The 24,787-nt window shown below is 28.0% G+C and overlaps 1 protein-coding gene across 1 annotated transcript in view; it reads right to left on the bottom strand.

The window, feature by feature from the left end:
- Positions 1 to 15,388: 15,388 nt before the first annotated feature.
- The window catches only part of LOC147806477 (uncharacterized), a 35,741-nt gene continuing 26,342 nt past the window's right edge, over positions 15,389 to 24,787 (bottom strand). Inside the window, exon 5 of the mRNA XM_087149642.1 lies at positions 15,389 to 15,510. Coding sequence (XP_087005768.1) covers positions 15,389 to 15,510 — 122 coding nt within the window. The remainder of the gene's footprint in view (positions 15,511 to 24,787) is intronic.

Genomic DNA, 24,787 nt, shown 5'->3' with positions numbered 1-24,787 from the left:
ACCTTGTCTTTAAAGCAGCTCCTTATGTATTTGGAATATAGTTTGTTTTGCTCATTATACCCAAAATAATGATTAGTAAACTATTTTGATAAATCCATTGCAATTGTTCCTGCTAAATTTTTTTCTTCTTTGTTCCCACTAAATTTTTTCCTTCTTAATGCAGCAAATATACTAATTTTTAAACATGGAATATCTGGAATATATCATGCATAATTTACTACAGCCTTTCAAGTTGTTTACGTAAAGTGTAAGCTTATTTAACATTTATTTAGTTCTAAAGTAACACTTATGTCATGCGCAATACTTGCATTTTGCGGAAACTGCTTATTTTTGATGTATGAATTTTGAGACAAATGTCATAATTTGTGCACAAAGTGTGTTAAATTAAACATGTTATAAAATAATTTCCAATTAGTCAGCAATACAAATTGTAAGCACTCTTCTAATTACACACATTAAATTAATGTGGCCAACAAACTAATTCACATTAAGAAATAAAAAAAGAAATATGATTTCGTCAAAATTTCCTTTTCTAGGTGCAGTTTACGTAAGTATTCGTTATACTGTTGGAGTATTTCATTTTCTAGACTCACAGTGTGTAACTGGGTGCAATTTCCGGAACTGATTATTCTCTCATTTATGCGGCAAACCTTAGGCGCAATTAAGCACTTCACATTGTTTGGCTAAGCAAGTGCGGTTGAAGCTCTCTAACACTGCTTGCATAGCCATCAAAGAGGAAATTTGTTATAAAGAACAATAGGGGGTGATGTAACAATTATAAATTTTCATAATTAATTTTTTGTTACATGAAATATAGTGCATGTAAGATTAATAATAGCATTTAAAGTTTTTATTCATTGAAAGTTACCTGATTATTTAATATTAGTTAAATATTAATAAATTCAATTCGTGATAGATTTTATATTGCTTTTACATAATGACTCTTTACGCATTTTATTGTTAATTTGTACATCTGTTCTACATCTAAATTTCCCACAGCAAAAATACGGCAACTGGTATTTTATTAATTTCTATAATTGTTGGGTTTTTTTTCCCAAGAATTTTAAAATTATTTCATAAAAACACGATTTTAGATATTCCATAATAAATAACACTGATAATTTTTGATCATGCCTAGTTCGAGTGTGGGATTTAAAATCTGAAACTAAGTTTACTCCAAAAGCTATATATTTTTTAATGGCATTTTTAGTCTATCTTTGTCAAAATGAGCAAGTTTAAAAACGTTATTTACAACAGGGGGTCACGTAAAAAGGAAATCATTTTCCTCGAATAAAAAAAAAATTGTTCCAATATTAAACAAGAAAAACACAACGAGTACATAAAAAAGATAGAAGGAATATTGACGGAATTACAAAATAGATTTTAAGACCTGAAATATTTTAAATCGTCTCTTGATTTTTTTCTGAATCCATTCGAAATTAACTTAATTCAAGGTGAGTGTTTTCCATTTCCAATATAATTATAACCCAAAAAGTATCTGGAGAATTATAATTAATAGGGATGCAAGAAGATGAAGCTCTACAATTAAAATATAAGTCGACGTCGATTTCTAATTTCGGAAATTTACACCAGAAACGAAGTATCCTGAATTAAAAAAAGCTGCTTGTCGAATTATTTCAATATTCGGAACAACGTATTTATGTGAATCATTTTATTCCACTTTAAAATTCGCGAAATCCAAACATCGATCAGTATTAACTAACCAGCATCTCAAAGAATTACTGAGAAGTGTTGTCACCAATTATTCACCAAATTTTAAAGAAATATCAAGATAAGTAAAATAAATGTGCTTTATTTTTAATACTTAAATTCAATACACATAGTTTGCACTTTCATTTATATGTTTTCAATAAATAAAATTTCTGTAAAAAAAAAAGAAATTAAAACCTTATTTGCGTACATTTTAATTACGTATTTAGTTGCGGCTAGCGAAAAATTTCAAATTTTGAAAAATGGCTCGACTATTAAGGAGCTTGGACACCCCAGATATATATATTAATATTTAATATAATAATAGAATGCATTAAAGAATGCAAGAAAAGTTAGAGAATTTATTACCCCTATACACTATTTCTTTTCCTAACAACTTCGAAAAACCGGTTTTCTATATAGAGAAAACTATAGGTTAAAGTACAACATTTTACGTGCAGAACCGTCAATGGGTTAAACACAATGGAAATTTTGCATGAAGGAAAATAAACTATAGAAGAATTATATGAGTTTAAATTTTTTTTAAATTAAAAAAAAATTCTGCATAAAGTCTCAGTTTATTTTTTTGCCAATTTTATCTAGTGATATAAATGCTAAATACGTATTTCTGCAAATAAATAATGCAAAATTTTCTAAAACTTATAAAGGACTATAGAGAAGTACAAAATAGAATCACATTTAATTATCAAGAATGCTAATGTAGTACACTACCGAATCCAATTTGCTTAATCTTAGATTCAAATGGGCCCATCTTTAGACTAATATTTGAGCGAAATTGTTTCTAGTTTATGAATAAAAGGCAAAAATCATGTAGTTCCTTATGCTTCTATCAAAATGAATGATTGTATAATAAACTAGAATGCATTAAAGAATGATCAGATTGGCACCTGCTAAATTCAATTGGGCTCAACTTTAGACTAATATTCAAGCAAAATTGTCACGAATTTGTGAATAAAATGCAAAAATCACGTAGTTTCATAAGTATATAAGTATCTACCAAAATAAATGATTGTATAGTTAATCAGAATGCAATAGGGATAAATAGTGTGGGACCTACTACACCACGCCAACGATGTAGACACTTGTAACGTTATGGTTTCCTGTTCAATTTTTTACTATACAATATTATTTTTTACTATACAATATTACTCTATACTTTTAAATTGCTCAATCGGTATTTTAATTCCTTTGGAATTTAGAGTGTATTTGATGATGTTATTTGCGTTACTTATTTCATATAAGTTAGCAATTAAGAGAGTTTCACTATTATTTTATGTACTGAATATTTTTGAAAAATTCGTTGTTAAATTTTTCAGATCCTTTCTAAGCTCTCTCTGTCAACCAGATTTTCATGTTTTCATATCATCATTATTTTTATTAAGCCAGCTTAAAAGATTCAGCTCTATTTGTGGAATGACCGACCGATAGGGTGTTATTCAATATAAATCTAGTTTACAATGTTTAAAAGAATCAATGAAACCATAATATTCTACTAAACACTTGCCATATAGAATTAGCAGAATGGCCGACTAATAACGTATGATTCAATACGAAACCAGCTTACGTTTAAAAGCATCAGATAAATCCCATTGACCTCCAAAATACTTTCTGTATGAATTTTGATTTCTTGAACAGAAACTGTGAATTTATTCCATTAATATATTTACAAAATTTATTAAGGATAAAGTATTAGCCAACAATCTTCAATCCAAAACAACTCTGTTTAAGCTAGAGGTTTAAGATTCAATTCTTCTTAATAATCACCTTTTTAAATTGTTAAGCTTTCGTTAAAATAACACTTTTACAATCGCAAAACTAACGATTCCTTTTTCGATTCTGTTGTTGTTGATAGCTCTCAATTATTAGTAAAGCTAAATAAAGATCATGATACCAGCTGCTCTGAGTATAGCAAGCACTTAGAGCGGATCCACAAAGAGATGTCCTAGATGGACCAAGGCAGTCGAGTCTATGGTCGGGTGTAGCCTGACAGGCAGTGCACTTAGAACATGTAGGGTTAAACATTAGTACTTTGTTTTTTGAATGCCATTGTTTCTAGATTTCAGAGGACCCCTGCAAAAACAAGAAAGGGCAGTCTGTTTTTGTATGCTGCCCTGGAGGAACAGAAAACCACCAGGGCTATAACTCTAACACCAGTTGTAAGCAGGAGGGATAGTGGGACCACGGGACAGCATAGATTGATAAAATGGGAATACACTTCTGAAAAAGCCAGGGATGCCTGAGAAAATAAAAGCAGAGCTATGCCACTTTTAGCAAAGGAGTCGATTCTAAAACTAGAAGGTTGTATTTGCATTAATTTTGCTAAAGATTTCATCAAAAAATAATATGGTATTTGGCAGAAAAAGTGAACTCTACACTATTTGACAATCTACTTTCTCGCTAGAATATCATAATAGTATTTTCAGGGAATATATTTTGCTTAGCACCAGAAGAGAATAAACCTTTATAAAATGCATTTCTTTCCGACAATTTTATCAAACATGAACATTAAAATATGTCAGAAAATTGAATAAAATGTTACGGTAGCTTTCTTTTCATTCACTTACGTCACAATTTTTCTTCTTCTGATTCTAAAACTGGTTGCTTTGAACAACGAATGCTGCTGGTTAGAATACTATCTGGTCAATTAAATTTCCTGTTTTCTATTCTTAGTGTGATGACTAAGTAATCATTCACTCATAATTATAATGTTGCTCTTTAAAAGTAACTATGTTTAAAACATTTGGTTTTAAAAATTATTTTGTAATTTTCTTATTATAAATCTACGGTTTTAATAACTACTTTTTTAAAATAGTGCAATTTTTATTTCTCCCCTATAGGGTAAGAAAAATATATCTTTGCCTCATTACAAACGTACAAGTTTCATGACATTTATAATAGTTCCCTTTGAAACCAAGCCCATGAGATAGAAGTGATAAAAGCTCATTCTCAAGCGAAGAATTTAAATGAAGTGTTCTATTTCTTTTATAAGATAAGATTAGTTAGATGCGATGCTGCCTTTTAAGTTGTAACCACAGGCAAAACTGCGAAACGAAGTCTTGTTTGGTAAATTATAGGAATTTTGAAATGAATTTGCCAGGTTTAAATTCAAAATATTGATAGAGTATTGAACAAGAAAGATTTTCATTTTAAATTTTTTTTCAGGAAGATCAATAATTTATTTACCAATAAGACGTTTGTTCTTTATTTAGGTAGACATTTTGAATGCTTTAAAAAGTAAAATTTAATTTATAAATAATATACTGTTTAACTTTTTTGAGAAGATGTTTTTTAAACACTCACAGATCACAAGAAATCTTAACTCTAATTTTCAGACGAAGGGAAAGAATGTTTTTAAGGAGAAACAGCAAGAAACTAATTCCTCGCTCAGTGGTGTAGCAAGTGGAGGTTACAAGAGGACATTTTTTCCTGGGTGTAACTTAGAGGGGCACTGAATTCATGAAAAATACGTAAAAATGAATGTCAGAGTAACAGGATTTTCTCTATTAAATATCCCGAATTCCATTTGCTAATTGTGGGCTCCATAACTCCTTCAAAATTGTTTTCGATTTAGTCAGAAATTGAGCTATTAATATTGCAGATTGCTTTGCACGCAGTCTAATTTTTAATTTTTTTAATCAAATTGGTGATTTGTTTAATGAAAATTTCCTTAGAAAACAACATGATCTTTATATAGAAAACCATAAATAAAATATGCGTCATAGAAATTAGAGTAGGAATGTACATTGAGAGATTTAATGATAATTGGTGAGATTATCGATTTATGCTGTCTTAAAAATCATTACCTATGAAAAGTTGCAAAGTCTTATACAATATAAAAAAAGGGATAACGAATGGGGGGTAAATTTAAGTTTTTACATTTTCTTAAACTTATAATGCTACCAAAAACCTCCCTTTTAATTTATGCAATATATTGTAAAGGGCGTAAAGACAGAGTTTTTCACCGGACAATGTGAGCTCTTGCTAAGCCGCTCTGTTCTCGCTTACATTCAACACCAAACTTTTTAATTCGTTTCACCTTTAAGCTGTTCTAAAAAACAGAAAAAGAATAAAAGGAAAATGGGAAATAAAACACTAAATTCCCTTAAATAATTAGCAAATAGTTTTCAAATAATTCACTAACTTGAACAATTCTAAGTTCAATCAACTTAAAGGAACACTGGACGTCCAACAGAACAAAAATTCCACCAAAATCCATTGTTTGATTTTTTAAGATGTTAAAACAATTTACACTTTAAAAAGTAATAGGCAACAAACCATGTTTAAATCAGTGGTTTTCTTACCGAGTTATAAGAATATGAATTTTAAAGGTCCATACATGAATAAGTATAGCTCTCTTTGTCGAAATGCTTTTTCTCGTAATGGAATTCTTCAATGTTCTCACTACTTAAAAAAGTTCCTTGTGCACCAGTTCCTATTTGATTGCTATTAAAAAAATTTTTAGACACACTTCAATGCGACTTGTTTAATTATAAATGAATTTGAATAACTCAATATCTTAATTTTTTAATAATTGAACAAGTATAATTGAAGCGTGTTTTTATTATTTTAATGAATAGTAACGTTATATTTTTAGATGGTTACCATAACCAATTAATTTAATTTAAATGCCCATAAACAACGAGTATAGGTGAAAATTTAATTTTAAAATTAAAGTTCGTTCACAGGGAGCTTTTTAATTACAACAATTAAAAACCATACTATTAGCTATAAATTTAACTTTTAAACTAATGTCTTTAAAACTAATAATTATTTTTTTAAAAACTTTGTGCACAGATTTCTTTAATGCTACCAATGTTCGGTTAAAATTTCATAATAAACGAATAAAAATTACACTTTTTCGTTTTGAGCGTCCTGTGATACCTTGAACTTGCCAGTTCTCTTTTTTAAAGATTGCAGTTGCAAAATGTAAATTTTCTTTAACTATTCCTCAGCCCGAGAATATTTTCTAAACTATTCCTTATCTGAACAAAATCTATTCTTTTTTTATATATACGTTTGGGAATCAAAACTACTCCAAAATTCCTTTTTACTGTTTTAAAGATGCTGAATTATTAAATACTCCAAAATTTTATATTTTAACACTTAAAATTTTAAGTAAATACATTTTCTTTCGTGTTTCAGTATTTTAAAACTAGTAATTCATGCTGCCAATCATATTCCATGAAATATTTATGACATAAATTCAGAATTTCAAGAGGAAACTGTACTTTTTTAATTAACTTGAAGCCAGTATTCTCTTTACAGGAGAAAAAAATGACTGGAAAAAGCTAGGCTTCAATTATTTAAAATTTAAAGACTTCCAATTTTTAAATATAAGTAAACTTTTGCCATAATAAAATGGCTGTTTTGTATTCAGTTAAATTTCAAGAAATTACCTCGTTTTTGGAATATTATTCTATTGATTACTTTGAAGCATTTATTTTTGAATCAGTAATATAGTACAAAGTACATTTCATCTTAATGGCTACAATAAAGTAAAAATTTAGTGGTTAACGAATGTGTGATTAGTAGTTCTACATGTTTTGTGCAGTAAATTGAGAAGTTAGTTATAAGAATTAAACTAAGTTCACCGGGCGAAAAAAAGTTGTCAATTTATAAAAATTGTAAAAACTTTGAGATCGCTTATGAATTCATTAACCGTCTGATCCGTCTGATTTAGATAAGAAAGTTGTCAATTTATAAAAATTGTAAAAACTTTGAGATCGCTTATGAATTCATTAACCGTCTGATCCGTCTGATTTAGATAAGAAAGTTGTCAATTTATAAAAATTGTAAAAACTTTGAGATCGCTTATGAATTCATTAACCGTCTGATCCGTCTGATTTAGATAAGAAAGTAAGAATACGCTGTTTCGCATGAACACTGCACCCATTGTAAGTCGATACAGTAACGATTACATTTTTAGGTAAAAGTTAAAAATATTATCTAAAAATGCGAAACTGATTCGTGTCATTTTTGTGTTTTTTTAAAGTAATCTGTAAGATTCTTTTAAAAATAAATATAAATAAATCTTTCCTGAACGAATCGTGATGATGAGCTTAATATCTCCCTAAAAAATCTTATAATTACTATTACCTACGTACATGGGGAAAATAATTCTGGAAAATTATCGTATTGTATGGTTCTGGCAAAAGAAACCATAATTCTTGTTAATAAAACCTATATATACTGTATATAAACCATTCATATGGTAATTTTGTCGCTCACTGTGGTAACTGTTTACCGGAAATTCTAGTTTTCAAAATTATAGTTCCTATAACCACACATTTTAGGAAAAAATACAAAATTAAAAAGTAAATTTAACGGACTAAATGGATTTTATGTCATGCTCTAAGTTATCAGGATAAAACTAAAAAATTTTATCACATCTGTGAATATTTATCACTTATAAGACCATATTTTGTGAAAATTATCAACATGATACCCAAAGATCCAGTAAAGATTACTGATCTTTCTTGTATCTTATAGATCCAGAAATACTGTAAATTTTAATATCGTACTTTTGACCATGTTTTTCTCAGTTAAGATATGAGGAAATACTGATTGAGATAAGAAAAAAAAAACATCGCAAACTAATCAGAAAATTTGCTTGAAAAAAGTGGAAATTCCTAATTCCATATTTGGAATACAGATAGTTCGAAGCGCGAGGAAGGTTACTATCGGCATTAGATCATTCTATGACAAATCGTTCTAGCGGGATGGGAGAGAAACAAAATGGAGTTTTCTGATTGCTTGAGCGTTTTAGCCATGGTTTTAAGTTAAACTTAAAGACAACTTTGTTTTAAATTAAAGACAACTTAATTTTTAATATATTTCAAAGATAACATCTGTAATATTTGATAGCTTAAAACTCTATTTGATCAAAAAAAAAGTTTTTGGCATGTACTTATTTTTGTAATTATTGTACATGTAATTATTTTTTTTTGCTATAATAAAAGGAAAAGTACTACTAATTCGCTTAAGAGAAACGTAACAATAGCCATACTATTATTGACGCCAATGTTTCTTAATGCAGGTAATATATATATAGTGAAATAAAAGAAATATTCTGTGTACTAAAGGGCAAAATGAATGGAGTAAAGGTACCCAATCGCTTAAAAAAACCTTAAAAAAATGCTATAGTATTATTGACGCCATTGATTTTGAATGTAGGTAATGTATGCATATTGACATAAAAGAAATATGCTGCGTACTAAAAGGCAAAATTAAAAGAGTAAAGGTAGTTAATCGTTTCGAGGGACCGTGAAAATTCTTATAATATTTTAGACGACAATGACGCTTAGTTATTGTTTAAAATATGTTTCTATTGAGGAAAAATAATAAACTATCAACTAAAAAGCAAAGTTAATGGAGGAAAAGTATGCTTATTCATTTTAGGAATATTATTATTCACCATAATATTATTGATACAAAAGCTTCATTAATATTGGTAAAATGCATTATCTATAATTAATAGAAATAAAAAAAATAACAACGTGTTGAAAAGCAAAGATAATGGAGAAAAAGTTAATAGGAAGTTCGTTTATGATAGAAAATTGAAAAACGCAGATGACTGTTAATTAATTTTGGTAATATGTAAGACTGGTATAATGGTAATTAGTGCAGTTTTAATAAGAATTCCACAAATGGTTAATAACGATGCTGTGGAAATAAGTGTTTTACGACCCTTTGAAAGGGATATTCACCGAAGAAAATTACTTGATAGTGGTAAATTTTGACTATCGCTAGTTTGCCCCGAGCAATACCATAATGCCGAATGATGATAAACAAAGTTAATCTGTATTCTGATTGGATGAACTACAAAAAACGTGCTTTTCTTAATATAATAACGTAAAGTCATCGAGGAAGACAATAAATAATAATAAGTAAGAAATTCAAATTATTTTAGATTTATTAATTGAAGAGCTATGTGGAAAAACTAGGAAAGTGACATTTTCAGAGAAGTGAAAATCGGTGTAAGAATAAAGTGGTCCCGGCACAATTTATTAAGGATTTATTGGGAGACAGCACTAATAATTCTTTGTCTTATTTTATTTACCACTTCCTATTTTGATAATAAAAATCATATTAGTGCAACCGCCATATTGATGCTATTTTTACTTCAAGACATTCTTACCTATTCATAAATACCCCTAGAAATGTCACTTACCTCGTTCTTTCAATAAACTCTTCTATTTTGTCAGTATATGATTTCGTATTGTTATTCAGAATAGATTAAATGATTATATATATATATATATATATATATATATATATATATATATATATATATATATATATATAAATAAATAAATACAAGAAAACACTAAGAAAGTTAAGAAAAACAATAAGTAACATTTATTGCGCTTAAGCTGCAAGTAAACAGCACTCATTAGATAAGTTCAAAATGAAGAATAAAACAAAGAAAAATTATAGACATATGAAAAAAAGGGGGTGGGAAATAATAAGTAAAAAAACAACAAACAAAATTTTATTAAAAAAAAAAAAAAAAAAAAGTGAAACGATAATTAAAAAACCGGAAAAAAAGCCGGAAAAAAAAAAGATATAATCTTTTCTTCAGCCCACACGATTATATCCGCAAAACAGAGTGTTTTCTGATATTGTATCAATAAAGCCAAAGCAAAATATATTAATACAATAGTGTGAGGAGCACTCAAAAAAATTTTTTTTATAAAATAACTACATAAAAATAGATCATAAAAAGTAAATATAACATGTAAAAACAGATAATAAAATAAAATAAAAAGAAAAAATAAAATAAAAATAAAAAACATTAAAAAGGGGGGACTATAAAGCGAGTAGCAAAATCATAACAACTTACATGGACAGTTATTTTTCAAGAATGATTTAAAAATGTTTTCGCAGAAAGATTGCCAGATTACAAAATATGAAAACAAAAGCGTAAATTGAGTGTAACAAAAGGGTTCTAAAGTGTCGTTCTTACTGCACTGCTGAAGTGATTTGTTATTCTGAGTTTTGATTTGTTAGTTACCAAGGATGGGCCCGAAATGGATGTGCACAAGGTAATATTATACTGGATAATTTTAAAAATTGATCATAAATAGTTTTAGAAGATAGATGTTTATTTAAGAAAAAATATAAAATAGAAAAGAGAAACATAAATTGCCTGCTTTGCAAATAATTTTAGCCGCGGATTTGCACGATATGGATTAGTACATAGAAAAATTATTTAAATTATCAAAGAAAAAATTTTAATAGATAATTTTTAACACGGATTTGCCCGAAATGGATTTGCACATGGAAAAATTAACAAAGAAAAAATTTTTTAGCAGATAATTTTAACCACGGATTTGCCCGAAATGGATTTGCACATGGAATTGTATAAATTAATAAAGAAATTTTTAGCAAACAATTTATCCACGGATTTGCCCGAAATGGATTTGCACATGGAAAAACTGTATAGATTAACAAGGGAAATTATTTAGCAAAGGAATTTTTAGTAAATAATTCTAACCACGGATTTGACCGAAATGGATTTGCACATGGAAAGATTAACAAAGAAAAAATTTTAGTACATAATTATAGCCACGGATTTGCCCGAAATGGATTTGCACATGGAAAAATTACATAAATTAACAAAGAAATTATTTAGTAAATAATTTCGGCAATGAATTTTGGCCTGAAATGGATTTGCACATGGGAAAATCATAATCCATTTCGGGCAAATCCGTGGTTAGAATTATTTACTAAAAATTCCTTTGCTAAATAATTTCCCTTGTTAATCTATACAGTTTTTCCATGTGCAAATCCATTTCGGGCAAATCCGTGGATAAATTGTTTGCTAAAAATTTCTTTATTAATTTATACAATTCCATGTGCAAATCCATTTCGGGCAAATCCGTGGTTAAAATTATCTGCTAAAAAATTTTTTCTTTGTTAATTTTTCCATGTGCAAATCCATTTCGGGCAAATCCGTGTTAAAAATTATCTATTAAAATTTTTTCTTTGATAATTTAAATAATTTTTCTATGTACTAAACCATATCGTGCAAATCCGCGGCTAAAATTATTTGCAAAGCAGGCAATTTATGTTTCTCTTTTCTATTTTATATTTTTTCTTAAATAAACATCTATCTTCTAAAACTATTTATGATCAATTTTTAAAATTATCCAGTATAATATTACCTTGTGCACATCCATTTCGGGCCCATCCTTGGTAACTAACAAATCAAAACTCAGAATAACAAATCACTTCAGCAGTGCAGTAAGAACGACACTTTAGAACCCTTTTGTTACACTCAATTTGCGCTTTTGTTTTCATATTTTGTAATCTGGCAATCTTTCTGCGAAAACATTTTTAAATCATTCTTGAAAAGTAACTGTCCATGTAAGTTGTTATGATTTTGCTACTCGCTTTATAGTCCCCCCTTTTTAATGTTTTTTATTTTTATTTTATTTTTTCTTTTTATTTTATTTTATTATCTGTTTTTACATGTTATATTTACTTTTTATGATCTATTTTTATGTAGTTATTTTATAAAAAAAATTTTTTTGAGTGCTCCTCACACTATTGTATTAATATATTTTGCTTTGGCTTTATTGATACAATATCAGAAAGCACTCTGTTTTGCGGATATAATCGTGTGGGCTGAAGAAAAGATTATATCTTTTTTTTTCCGGCTTTTTTTCCGGTTTTTTAATTATCATTTCACTTTTTTTTTTTTTTTTTTTTTTTAAATAAAATTTTGTTTGTTGTTTTTTTACTTATTATTTCCCACCCCCTTTTTTTCATATGTCTATAATTTTTCTTTGTTTTATTCTTCATTTTGAACTTATCTAATGAGTGCTGTTTACTTGCAGCTTAAGCGCAATAAATGTTACTTATTGTTTTTCTTAACTTTCTTAGTGTTTTCTTGTATTTATTTATTTATATATATATATATATATATATATATATATATATATATATATATAAATATATATATATATGTATATAAATATATATATATATATATATATATATATATATATATATATATATATATATATATATATATATATATATATATATATATATATATATAAATATATATATATATGTATATAAATATATATATATATATATATATATATATATATATATATATATATATATATATATATATATAAATATATATATATATGTATATAAATATATATATATATATATATATATATATATATATATATATATATATATATATATATATATATATATATATATATATATATATATATATATATATATATATATATATATATATATAAATATACATATATATGTATATAAATATATATATATATGTATATAAATATATATATATATATATATATATATATATATATATATATATATATATATATATATATATATATATATATATATATATATATATATATATATATGTTATTTTTTTTAATATTATTTTTCTTCCCCCCCCCCTTTTTTTCTTCAAATGTCTGTAATTTTCCTTTGTTTTATCTTCATTTTGAATATATATAATATAACATAATAAAGAAATAATAAAGAGTAATATTTTACTCAATAAAAAAGGATCACTTTTATGATATTTCCCTTTAATTTTGAAGTTAAACGATGATTGTTTTTATAAATTCAAGCAGCTGCCATCACTTTAAAAATTTGAGCATTATCAATATTTCTTTAAATCTCAGCGCAATACGAAGAAAATGGGATTTATGATAGTAGAATCATTTTTCAAAGTTATTTCCTTTCTGTAAAATATGACGTGTTCATGTAGAGGGAAAGCAAAAATGAGCTTTTAGAGGTAAAGCAAAAAAAAAATAAATAAATAAAGAGCTGAAAGAAATTTCAAGCAGATAGCAAGAAGGAAACCATTTATTCGAAGATGAATGCGGTATTACATATGAAAATCGCATTTGACAGCAATATTTGTGAACGGATTTGCTTCTTTAATGCTTTTGAGCCCGATTATGATAAGATCAAAAAGCCATTTCCGTATCTCTGTATCTTCTTCATTTCTTAAAATTTGGAAATTTCGAAAATATAGTAAAAATATGTGTTATTTTAAATTGTTTATTTCTCAAACCAAATGGAGCACGTTGCACAAAGTTAGCTGCATCTCTGCCTTTAAAATATTTAACTATTGCGATTATTAAATAATTAGACGCACTATAAGATTCTATGTATAGTCCTAATTATCAGGTGATACTATACAACTGAATTGTTTTTACGCGACTAAGACCGGTTTGCACGTAAACAAGTGCGAACCGGTAAACGTTCGTGCATCAATGGTTAAATTAGGTGATAAATACTATAAATTCGACGATTGGATAAATTAAAAGATGTATTATATGAATATAGAATATTTATTATATGATGTATTATATTTTTATATTGTAATAAGTATATCAAATTATTAGATGCATTGTAGTTTTTTAATAATTACATGCTTTACACGAGTTTACATGCAATGTATTATATTTAAAGATATATGTAATGGGCTTTTATTCAGGAGATTTTTTATATATTTCCCGCTTGTATTTATTTCTTTCGTATTGCATTACAATGTTAACCGATTGATACACGAACGTAAACAATTGCAAACCGGTTTCAGCCACGTAAAAGCAATAAAGCCGTATACTATCACTTAATAATTAACATTTTACTCAAAATCTTACAGCGCGTGAAGTAATCATAGCCTGGAAAGCCGAATATTCCAAAATCAAAGTGTTCACCTCTCAAAAGCTAGAGAAAACCTTCCAAACAAGACAAAATGAACTGAAAAGTCACAAGAAAAAAGGGAATTATAACTCATTCAAAATATAGGAATGAAGGTCAAGAGATTTCTCCTGTTCTCACGTTCGGTTGAGGGGAAAACTTAAAATGTTAATTACAGCCTTATTCACTCTAAATATAAAATTAAAAGGCAAGATGCGAATAATACAATGCGAGAACGTGTTTAAACAGGAATAATAAGTTACGAAGGAAAATTTTGATAAAGAAGTAACGTAAAAAGGATTATTAAATGATATATATATATATATATATATATATATATATATATATATATATATATATATATATATATATATATATATATATATATATATATATATATATATATATATATATATATTAATATAATATATATTATATATAAAATAAATAATGAATGTACTCTAATGGCCTACAGATGCTTAATGCAAATTATATTTATGGTAATAAAATAATAAAATACGAAGTAAATTTAAGTATAAATACACACCATAATCTTGTTGCTGATAAAGTGCAAAAGATAACTTTTGTGTAAAGAAAACGTTTAAATTCAAGAAGAAAGAACCAGCAGAAATGTTTACTGGATCAGTATATGCAATAGGGAAGTAAAGCCATTCGAGAAATCAAACAATAAATACGTTAGCTTTTATCCAAGTTATATCCGACTTCTGCCAATATCGCCAACTCACAGCGATTCGCTTTTCTCGAAATCTAACCACAAATCTGTAAAAGTGGTTCCAAAAGCAGTTAACTCAATTCCATCTGTTCCATAGGTTGGGAATTGGCGTCATTTAGATGAGCCGATAAGTACAGAGAGGGTAACGTTTAGGTGTCAGGCGATCCCCATAGCTGGCCGATAAATAGGAGTAATCACGGGAAGTTATCTTTGGTTCACGACATCAGAAGCATACAGTTCTGTAGGACTCGGGGTGATAACAACGCCAGAATATCGGACGTTTGATCCTTTACAGAAACCAAAACATTCCTTCTCGCCATTAAGCTCTGTGAGAAGAAATTTTTCTTACTTAAGATTGCCTGTGTATAACTCACTATGCTTTTGTCCTTAAACTTCTTATCTGACAATTAGTTGCCTTTAATTAGTGTTTATGTTGAACTTAAAATTTATAGCCATGTCCTAAATTTGTCTAAGTAAATTGCGTTTCAGTTTTCTAATAAACAAATAGTTTAATATTAAGAAATAATGTTCACTTTATACTTTATGTTAGAATGGCTAAGAATATGCATATTATTTATTTTCTTTTTGTTACACAAAATCGATTTTTCTTTTAGAATTTCGCATAAACAGGCAGAATAAATAATAATGCACGAAATTACTATTTACCTCAGCAAAGCGTTCAATGTTATATTTCTGTATTCACCTACTATTGGGCGATTCCACGTGAGGCTGACAGTAAAAAAAATGAAAATTGCCTGCATTGATTTTTACAAATAGGAATTAAATTATTTTTCATATTGATTAATGCATGCATTCGCTTCGTATGCTAAGATATTTTGGATAGGGATCCGCACAATTAATTAATCCATCAGTTATTTAGAACGATAAATTAAAAAAAAAATTACTATTCAAATTTATATCGAAAAATATTCATATGAAATTTTCATGTGCTAATCTAATGAGCCAATAATTTTTTTAAATTAAAAAATATATTTTTTGAATTAACGTATTGTTTTTTTGCATTTTTTTCATAAAAATCTTTTCTCCGTATAAAAATAATAATTTAAATAATTAAAGGAAACGAACGAAGGAATGATTTGTCAAGTATATGAAAGGCATGAAAGATTTTATTGATAAATGCAATAATTGATCAATTTACCTCATAATTGTGTGGCCAACTCTTGGAATTATCCTATTGGAAATATTTTTACATCATTATATTATTATTATTATTATTATTGTAATAGAATATTTAATTTTAATTTAAAAACTAACGAATAAGACATTAAGTTATCTCTATTATTCAGTAATAAGGATTTAAAGTTAAAAATGATTTTAAGGGTCATACATGATTATGTGACATTTTTTTAAATTTTTTTTTTATTTTCAAACAGTTTGAAATTTCAATTTTTAATCCAGAAATGGTGATAAGTTGTCCAAAAAGCGGAAAAAGTATTACGTGAAGTATTATGTAATTCGAATTTATATTTCGTATTTATTCAGTTGTTTTCACACTACTTTTCTTTTTGAATCATTCCTTTAAAAAAAAACAACAGTAAAATAACAATATCTCAGTATAAATTGGGAAGAATAATTATTTTATTTTTACTTTCAAAAAAGAAAAGAACAATTTCAGTTGTAATTTCGATTTAATAAAATTCAATTTAATAAATAATAGTTTTTATTGCTTAATGGACAAACTTTAAACAAAGATTATTAAGCATATCGCTCATGGGGTGCAATAGTGGTACAACTCAAAAAGCGCGAGTTTTGGACTAAGAACAGGTATAAATATGAAAATACCCATTCTTTCAGCAGCAATACTAGCACAACTTATTATTCAACTTGAAGGTAATCTTAGTTTAAGCAAACTAAAGCATTTCTTATGCATTTTGCTTAGCAATGAAAGCTTTAAGCCCATTTATCTCAAAACTAGATTTTTTGAGTTGTGCCGCTATTGTAGCCCATGAGCGATATAATTTACTCAAAATGTACTAAATTTTCAAGGATAAAATATTTTCAAATGCTGTTAATTGATAGAAAAATTACAACGCACATTGGTCTCTTTAATTAGATAAATTCTGTCTAAAAGAAGCAGTAATGCAATGTATGATATTACTAAATGAAGTCTTATTAATATTTTATTATGAATTAAATATGAATTAAAGATTTTTGACAGTACGATATTTTAAAACAACTAATGAATTCAAATAAACTTTTTTTTGTAAATTTTATTTCTTTCTAATTTTTTAATAATAATAAATTTAAATTATAAGCGAAATTACACATATAATTATTCTGTTAGTTATTTAGAACAATACATTTTATTAAAAAAATTCTACTTTTAATGATATCGAAAAGTATTCCCATAACATTTTTCCTAAATTTTTCTAGCGAGTCTATATTTTTTTTTTTTGAAAAAGGAAAAAAAATATCAACGTAATTCTTTTTTCGTTTTTTTTTATCATGAAAATTTTTACTATGAAGAACAAATGTAGGAAACGAAGAAAAGAATGATTTGACAAGTATCTTTATATATTTTTTATCTCTTTCAGTAAGTAATACTTTCAATTAAGTTTAATTACTGAAACGAAATCTGGACACGTATTCACCTATCTAAAGAATAAAAAAGTAGACGTATCCTGTCAACTACATAATTAACGCTTCTTTTTCTAAAGGTAAAAATGGTAAACAACTTGAACTAAAATTCAAAGCTCATTAACTTTTTTTCTCTTCATTATTCAATTTTTTTTCACTATGTTTATTAGATAACTGAAGCAAAACACACGTTTTAACAACATTTAGCTAATAAACACCAGCGTCTCAAGTGACATTGAAAAGCTTTGATTCTCCACATTACAGTCAGTTTTAATTATTCACGAAACATATATACAGTCTGCTGGTTTAATGGCTCAATTTGATTTTAAACCATTCCCTTTGGCCTCCAGAGAATTTCAACAATTCAGAAAATGCTACTGTCCCTTAGAAAAGCTATCCTATTTTCCGAAGCTTTAATTAGAACGGACCTGGAGTTAAGGTGGTTGTCTGATTAAGAATCACTGTTTAAGAAATCTGAAGGGACTTTAAATTCCGTTGCCACTGTACCATATCGATTTAGAATTCATTTCTTGGTTATAAAAGCTTCATCGATATTGATTTAACTATTCTATTTACTTCTTGCGGTAGCCCTATGTGTGTTTGTTAATGAACTTATTTTCACGCAGATGATTAGATGAACTCTATCAGGCAATTTAGAAATACTCTTTACTGCATTTTATAATGGATCCATGGCATACTTAAACAGCAATCTCATTCAGTTGATATTACCATGTGGGTAGGCTTCTAGTAAGCTTAGACATTAATGTATACTTTATTGCTAGTGGAAATTTTGTTAGCGTAATGTGGAAGACCATTTTGTTGTTGTAGTTATTGTAGTTCCTTTGCCCAACGACCTGCATGCGAAGTCGAGCACTTTACGCTAGCACAGTTTAACGAGGACCAATACCGCACACCCTCGGTCCCTACGCAGACTGATCCAAGTGGTCACCCACCCGCACACTGCCCGCAGCCAGTGATGCTTGACTTTGGTGATCTGCTGGGAACCGTGTCTTAACGATTATTCGACTGCGGGACGGAAGACCATTTTGAATCACAGTTTTGGCTCTGAGAAATGATGTATATCTGATTTAACAATTCTATTTACTTCTTGTGGTAGCCAGTTGTATGTTTGATACGTAACTTATTTTAGCATAGATAATTAGATGAACTCTATCAGGCAATTTCGAATATTCTTTTCTGTCTTTCAGAAGGAAGCCATGGCATACTTACAGCAGTAATTTCATTTATTTGACATTAGCATGCCAGTAGGTTTCAAGTAAGCTAAAGCATTAATGTATCCTAAATCACCAAAGGAAATGTTGTTAGCCTTAGCTGGAAGACAATTTGGAGTACAAGGCATTTGTTCTGAAATAATGTTCCAACAATATTTTTTTTACAATAGTTATAAAGCAAATGAATTTTATAGTGCAAACGACCTATTTCAGAAATAATTATTTATCTATTATAATAATTATTATTCTGCAATAATCATATTATTCATGATTGTGCAATTGCACGTACTTCTCAGAAATTGGAATTTAACGAATTCAGTTTCTAATCTCTAGACACGGAAACTTGATTTCAATAATTTGAAATAAAAACGTATTAGTTTGACTACAAAAAGCACAGATGATCGTAGAAATCGATGAAAAAAGTACTGTAACATCTCCAAAACCAGCAGAATGAGAGCAGAACGCTTCCCGAGTTCAGCGGAAGTAAACTCCCAAAAGAGTACGTATATTTTTCAGAGATGTCTGCGATACTGTCAAAGTTCTATATGTATTCAATTTTAGTGATAATTTTAAATCTAGCCGTCAGCCATTAAATCACACAAAGCATCATAAGCATGAGTTCAGAACATTTCGGTAGAGTTGGCAGTGTAAGTATTAAAATGATTTCCACAACTGTCATGAAATAAGAAAGAAAACTGATCCAACCATTCCATTACATGCGGTTCCCTGTTTTTTCTTCATGCACCTTACTACATGAGTATCAATTTGCGTTACATGGAGAGGAAAATCACGAAAACCTCCCATGGTCAGCCTGACTGTAAGGGGACTCTGACTAATGATACGTCTACCACTGAGGATATTTTACGTCAGCACTGTGACCGGCACAAACCGGATGCGGAATTCATATCAACCAGCCATCAATGGGATTCGAACCCGGTTCACCTGATTGGAATATAACTATTTAAGAAGTAATCGAAAGTAAATTTGAATAATTATTCTATAACAAAGCTTTTATTTCTGTAAAAATACCAAATTATTCTAAATTAATTCGCAACCTATTACTAACTATTCAACACTACTTAAGTTATTACTTAAGACAACCTAGCAAAACGAATTTAAATAAATACCTATCGTATAACAATTTTTTTTAACACTGCTTCTATGATTACTTAGTAGAACCTAACAAAGTGAATAATAACTGTAGTATCGCCAAATATATAGAGAAATATCCTAGTTTATGGTATCACAGAAGAAAAAAATTATAAGATAGATTATTAAAGAATGTTTTCAACCGCTTTAAACAAGAAAATGGTGGATCAGCAATAATATGCATCGATTCATCGCATTAATTGATTACTTGGCGCTTAATACGTCAATAACGATTTTCTAAAAAATACAAAAAATATATGTATTTTTAAAGTAAAACTATATTTCTGGTATTAATATCTCTTCTATTCAGGCTTCATTTTTGTTTACAGTATCTAAGATGATACGCTGTTTATACATGAAACTTATTTCTCCCTGAAAACACTTTCAGAAAATTGTATAGTTCACTCAACTTCTGCTATAGTTCAGTGGCTTTAATTTTTATGGCACACAGTATCACTGAAATATGATCCTTGTATCAACTTTCTCCGCTTTACCTTCAAGCTGATTCATGACCCCCTATAAGTCCTTTTATTTCTTCAGAATGTTATTTATAGCTTAGTCATGAGATATAGAACAGCTCTCATTTTTTTCCCTTGCTTAAGTTTTCTGCAAAGAAAAAGGGATTAAAGTTACATCATTTTCCCTTTTTTTTCCCCTTACCTAACTCTTGCAACCTGTTTTTTATAGAAGAATATGAAAAAGAATGTGGTTCTAAAATACACATTAAATTAACCGTAAATTCGGAATTGAACCATAAAATTTACGGTCGCAGGCTTTTAATGGGAATAACTTAAGCTGTGTGAAAATATTTGCCGCATCATCAAATGAGAGGATGCTTAAAAGCTGTTACAGGAAATTTTATCGCTTTTTAGTGAATTTTTTCATTTGTTTATTTAGAAACGTCAATTTTGATGAAGGGAGCTCAATACGGTGGAATTCAGTTACAAGTATTGAACTTAAAATGATATAAAAAACACATTGATTGCCCTGTAGAGAAGTAACAGCGCAATAAAAAAGAATTTATGAAATTGCTGCTTACATTGAAGATGATTTAAGACGGAATAAAAGCAAATATTCAGTACCTTTTTTTTGACGTTGAAATGTTTGCTTTTAAGAAATAATTTCCACATTTTAAATGAGGGAAATGAAATAAGAAAAAAAAGCTAATACGGGTTGCTTCTAAAAATACTTTTTGGTGTTAAAAAATGTTCTGAGTTAGTTTAATATTTATACGGCTGTCATTCTTGCTTATTGAAAATTCAAATAGTTTATCTTAAATATTTTAGCAATAAATTTTGCAATTAATGTTGCTATATACTTACATGGTAAATGTTTATAAATATTGCAAATAATGTACTCTTATAAATGTCTTTTAAAAACGTTTTCATTATTTCACTGTCTGAGACAAAACGCATTTATTTGAAATATTTGAAATGCAATAAATTTAAGCTATTTAATGTAGCAATGAATTTGGTGGAATATTATAAATATCATTTTTGCATCAGTACCGTCTAGGTTATTTATTATGTTGTTATGTTCAACTTATCGTCTCAGCCATACAGTACAACTGAATAAATATATGTTATAGGATGTTATACATGCCTATATTACACGTTAGATTTGTTACAATATTGTGATTTATTTAATTTCGAATCCATAATGCTATTTCTAAAGCAACTACTAAAATTATTTTACATATCTAAAATCACGAGGCAGTAAATATTACAAATCTTTATTTTAATTACCTGGTTAACTTACCTCATCTATAAATTTAGCCCAAGTCCAGAGATGCAATATTAGAAGGTTACAGCAAGCAACAAAATTCCATGATATTAAAAGAGTATCGTTTGTATTAAAAGTTTTCGAAAACGGGAGGAGACACACAAGCTAAATATTTTTTTTCGTCCAATCAGCATTCTATTTTTATTAGTCTCGAGAAAGCTTTTATTTATAATATTAAGTAGAATATTTATTTTTTAAAATTATTTCATAAATATTATATAAACATTTTCGAAACAAAAAAAATGTAGTAAATCATCACATTCTTATTAATAATTTTTTTTCGAATAAATATCTGGGTAATAACGATCCTTAAATTAATGATAATAATATAAAGATTATCTATATCAAAAATCAGGTATATTGAGCAGTAGTTCTAGAGAAAATGTTCTTTTTGTGTTGAAATGTGTGGTCTTGAGAAAGAAAAAGAACTACCAAAATGAGCAGGTAACAGTGCTACTGGTCAGCATACAAACTTTTGAAAAATCATAACAATACTTTTAATGCTGTTTGAATAAAAACTAAAATAGTTTCAGAATCAAAAGAGTTAGATCTTTATTATGAAATAAAAATAAAAGTTGCAATTTTTGTCAAAGAACGTCAACAAGAAACTGTGAAAAAGTACAAAATTTTCTTAAATAAAGTATCAAAGAGTCCATTTATAGTTACTCAAGGCATAACCATACTTTATAAAACTACGCATAATTTGTAAGGTTCTGATATTAAGTGTCCTCTTTAGAGAAACATTTGTTTCTAGACGTGCTTAAAACATTTGATTAGTGTCATATTGTCAACCCTCTACACATTTTAGTATGACCTAGTTGTTCACTTAGACTTAAAACTGTTTTTTTTTTCTGCACTTTCAGAGCAGAAACATTTTTTTAGGAGTAGTATTTAATAAATTTCCTCAAATATGTTGTCCTCCAAGCGGTAATATATAAAACGATAGAAGCACTATTAAGCACGATATAAGCACTATTAAGCACGATATAAGCACTATCCTGCTGAAATAACTGCTGAGAGAAAAAAATGGCAATTACTTTAACTTTTATCTATCCGTAGTTAAAATCTGTGTACATTATTATTGAGAAATATTTGACCAAAAACTTGATAAAAATGAATAATTGGATTATCGGTATTTTCTCTTCTTGGTAGGAAAGCCTTAAAAAATACATCGTCTGAAAATATTTTATTAATTGTTTCCCTAACGTTAGAGTATTAGAATATATGTCTGTATTAGAGAATTAAATTTTTAAGTAATGCTGTAAGAATACCGAAAATCATCCTAATTATACATCTTTTATTAAAGAAGATTGATAGTTTAATGTGATATAAAAATATGGAGAAAATTTGATTAACATTGCCTGGGAATGCTTTTCAAAATTTCAAAACATCTAACAGAGATTAACACTTCTGTCGTGAAACATTACCTTTCAAATTCAAACCCTTAAAAATATATCGTTGTCAATTTCCCTCACACTCAAATGACAGTTATTACTTCAACCGATGCTTGATCACTTCGCGTTCCTCTAAGCCCGCTGGCACTCCCCTGTTACTTCCCCTTCACTTAACTCACTTTCTGTTACCTCCCACCCCTAATATCTTGAAGTGGGGGTCAAGTACTGAGGCATAATAACAAGAGGAAAGGAAAGGGGACTTGATTGAGGATTTGTTGTGCAATATTAAACTCCGCTTCTAGAATATTAGAAGGAAATTTTGCCAGACGTGAATATGGATCGCTTTCATTATAGCATCTTTAAAGCTAGAGAAATTTAAGGGAGAAGTCGGGTGTGTAGGGTGACTGGTTATAACAGACGCGAGATTATAACGCCCATTTTATAACATCCAACTCGAGTTAACTTTTCCCTCTTTATTTTTATGACGCTGAAATCTTGAGATTACACTGATGGCGCCTGTCATTAGAAATCAGAGCCTGGAGGTCTTATGGATGTCGATAATGACATTGCTCTTTTGAAAAGAAAATAAACAAATGTTCTTAAATATTTTATGGTAATTTTTAAGTGCACATAACCGAGAACGCACTATTTACACGAACGAAATTTGCATTTGAGTGTGGATGCAGAATCAAAATTCAAGAAAGTACTGAAAGGAAATATTTAAATGTTTAAATAATTCGGAACTAAATTCGAAATCTCAAATATAAACTCATTTTCAAAAGCTTATCATTAAACATTTGTCAAAATACTTAATGTCCCTAACTGATTATACATAAAATGCTATTTCAATTTGAGCGAAAATTTCCTCTGCCAAAATTACGACAAATATACGATAATGAAATGTATAAATAAAATACCACAGTAATATTCTTTTAATAAAATTTAATATTATTGAAATATTCCACTTGTGTAGAAGTACACTAATTATAAATTCAAAGTCAACTATTTTTTTATTACCACAATCAAGATACATTATTGTTTCACAATTGGGAAACATTTATTGCTAACTATATTTTAAATTTGCAACTTTTACTGTAATAAAAATATATAAGAGATACCTACATGCTTCTTCGTTTTTTTTAAATATATTTATTGTGTGCTCCCTTTAAAAACACAATTTTAGTGTGTGGATATTGAATAACATTATCCACTGAGGACATTTACCAAAACAACAATTTATTTTTATCTATAACGATGATATTACCAACAGATAAATATTAACAATGATAATGTAACATTGCTATGGAATTAAGTATTATTGCTATTTTACATCCTCACACTTCATCAAATTGATTTTTCGCACATAATATTCACCTGTAAATGTTAAATCTAGATTCAGCCTTTTCTGTATGGTGCGGTGACCAAAGCCAACCCCTACAGCTCTCCTC

The sequence above is a fragment of the Parasteatoda tepidariorum genome, chromosome 8, assembly GCF_982258835.1.
Source record: "Parasteatoda tepidariorum strain Cologne lab strain chromosome 8, Ptep-v5.0, whole genome shotgun sequence".
NCBI classification, from domain to species: Eukaryota; Metazoa; Arthropoda; class Arachnida; order Araneae; family Theridiidae; genus Parasteatoda; species Parasteatoda tepidariorum.
The sequence above is the reverse complement of the archived record's forward strand: the minus strand, read 5'-3'. Positions and strand labels throughout refer to the sequence as shown.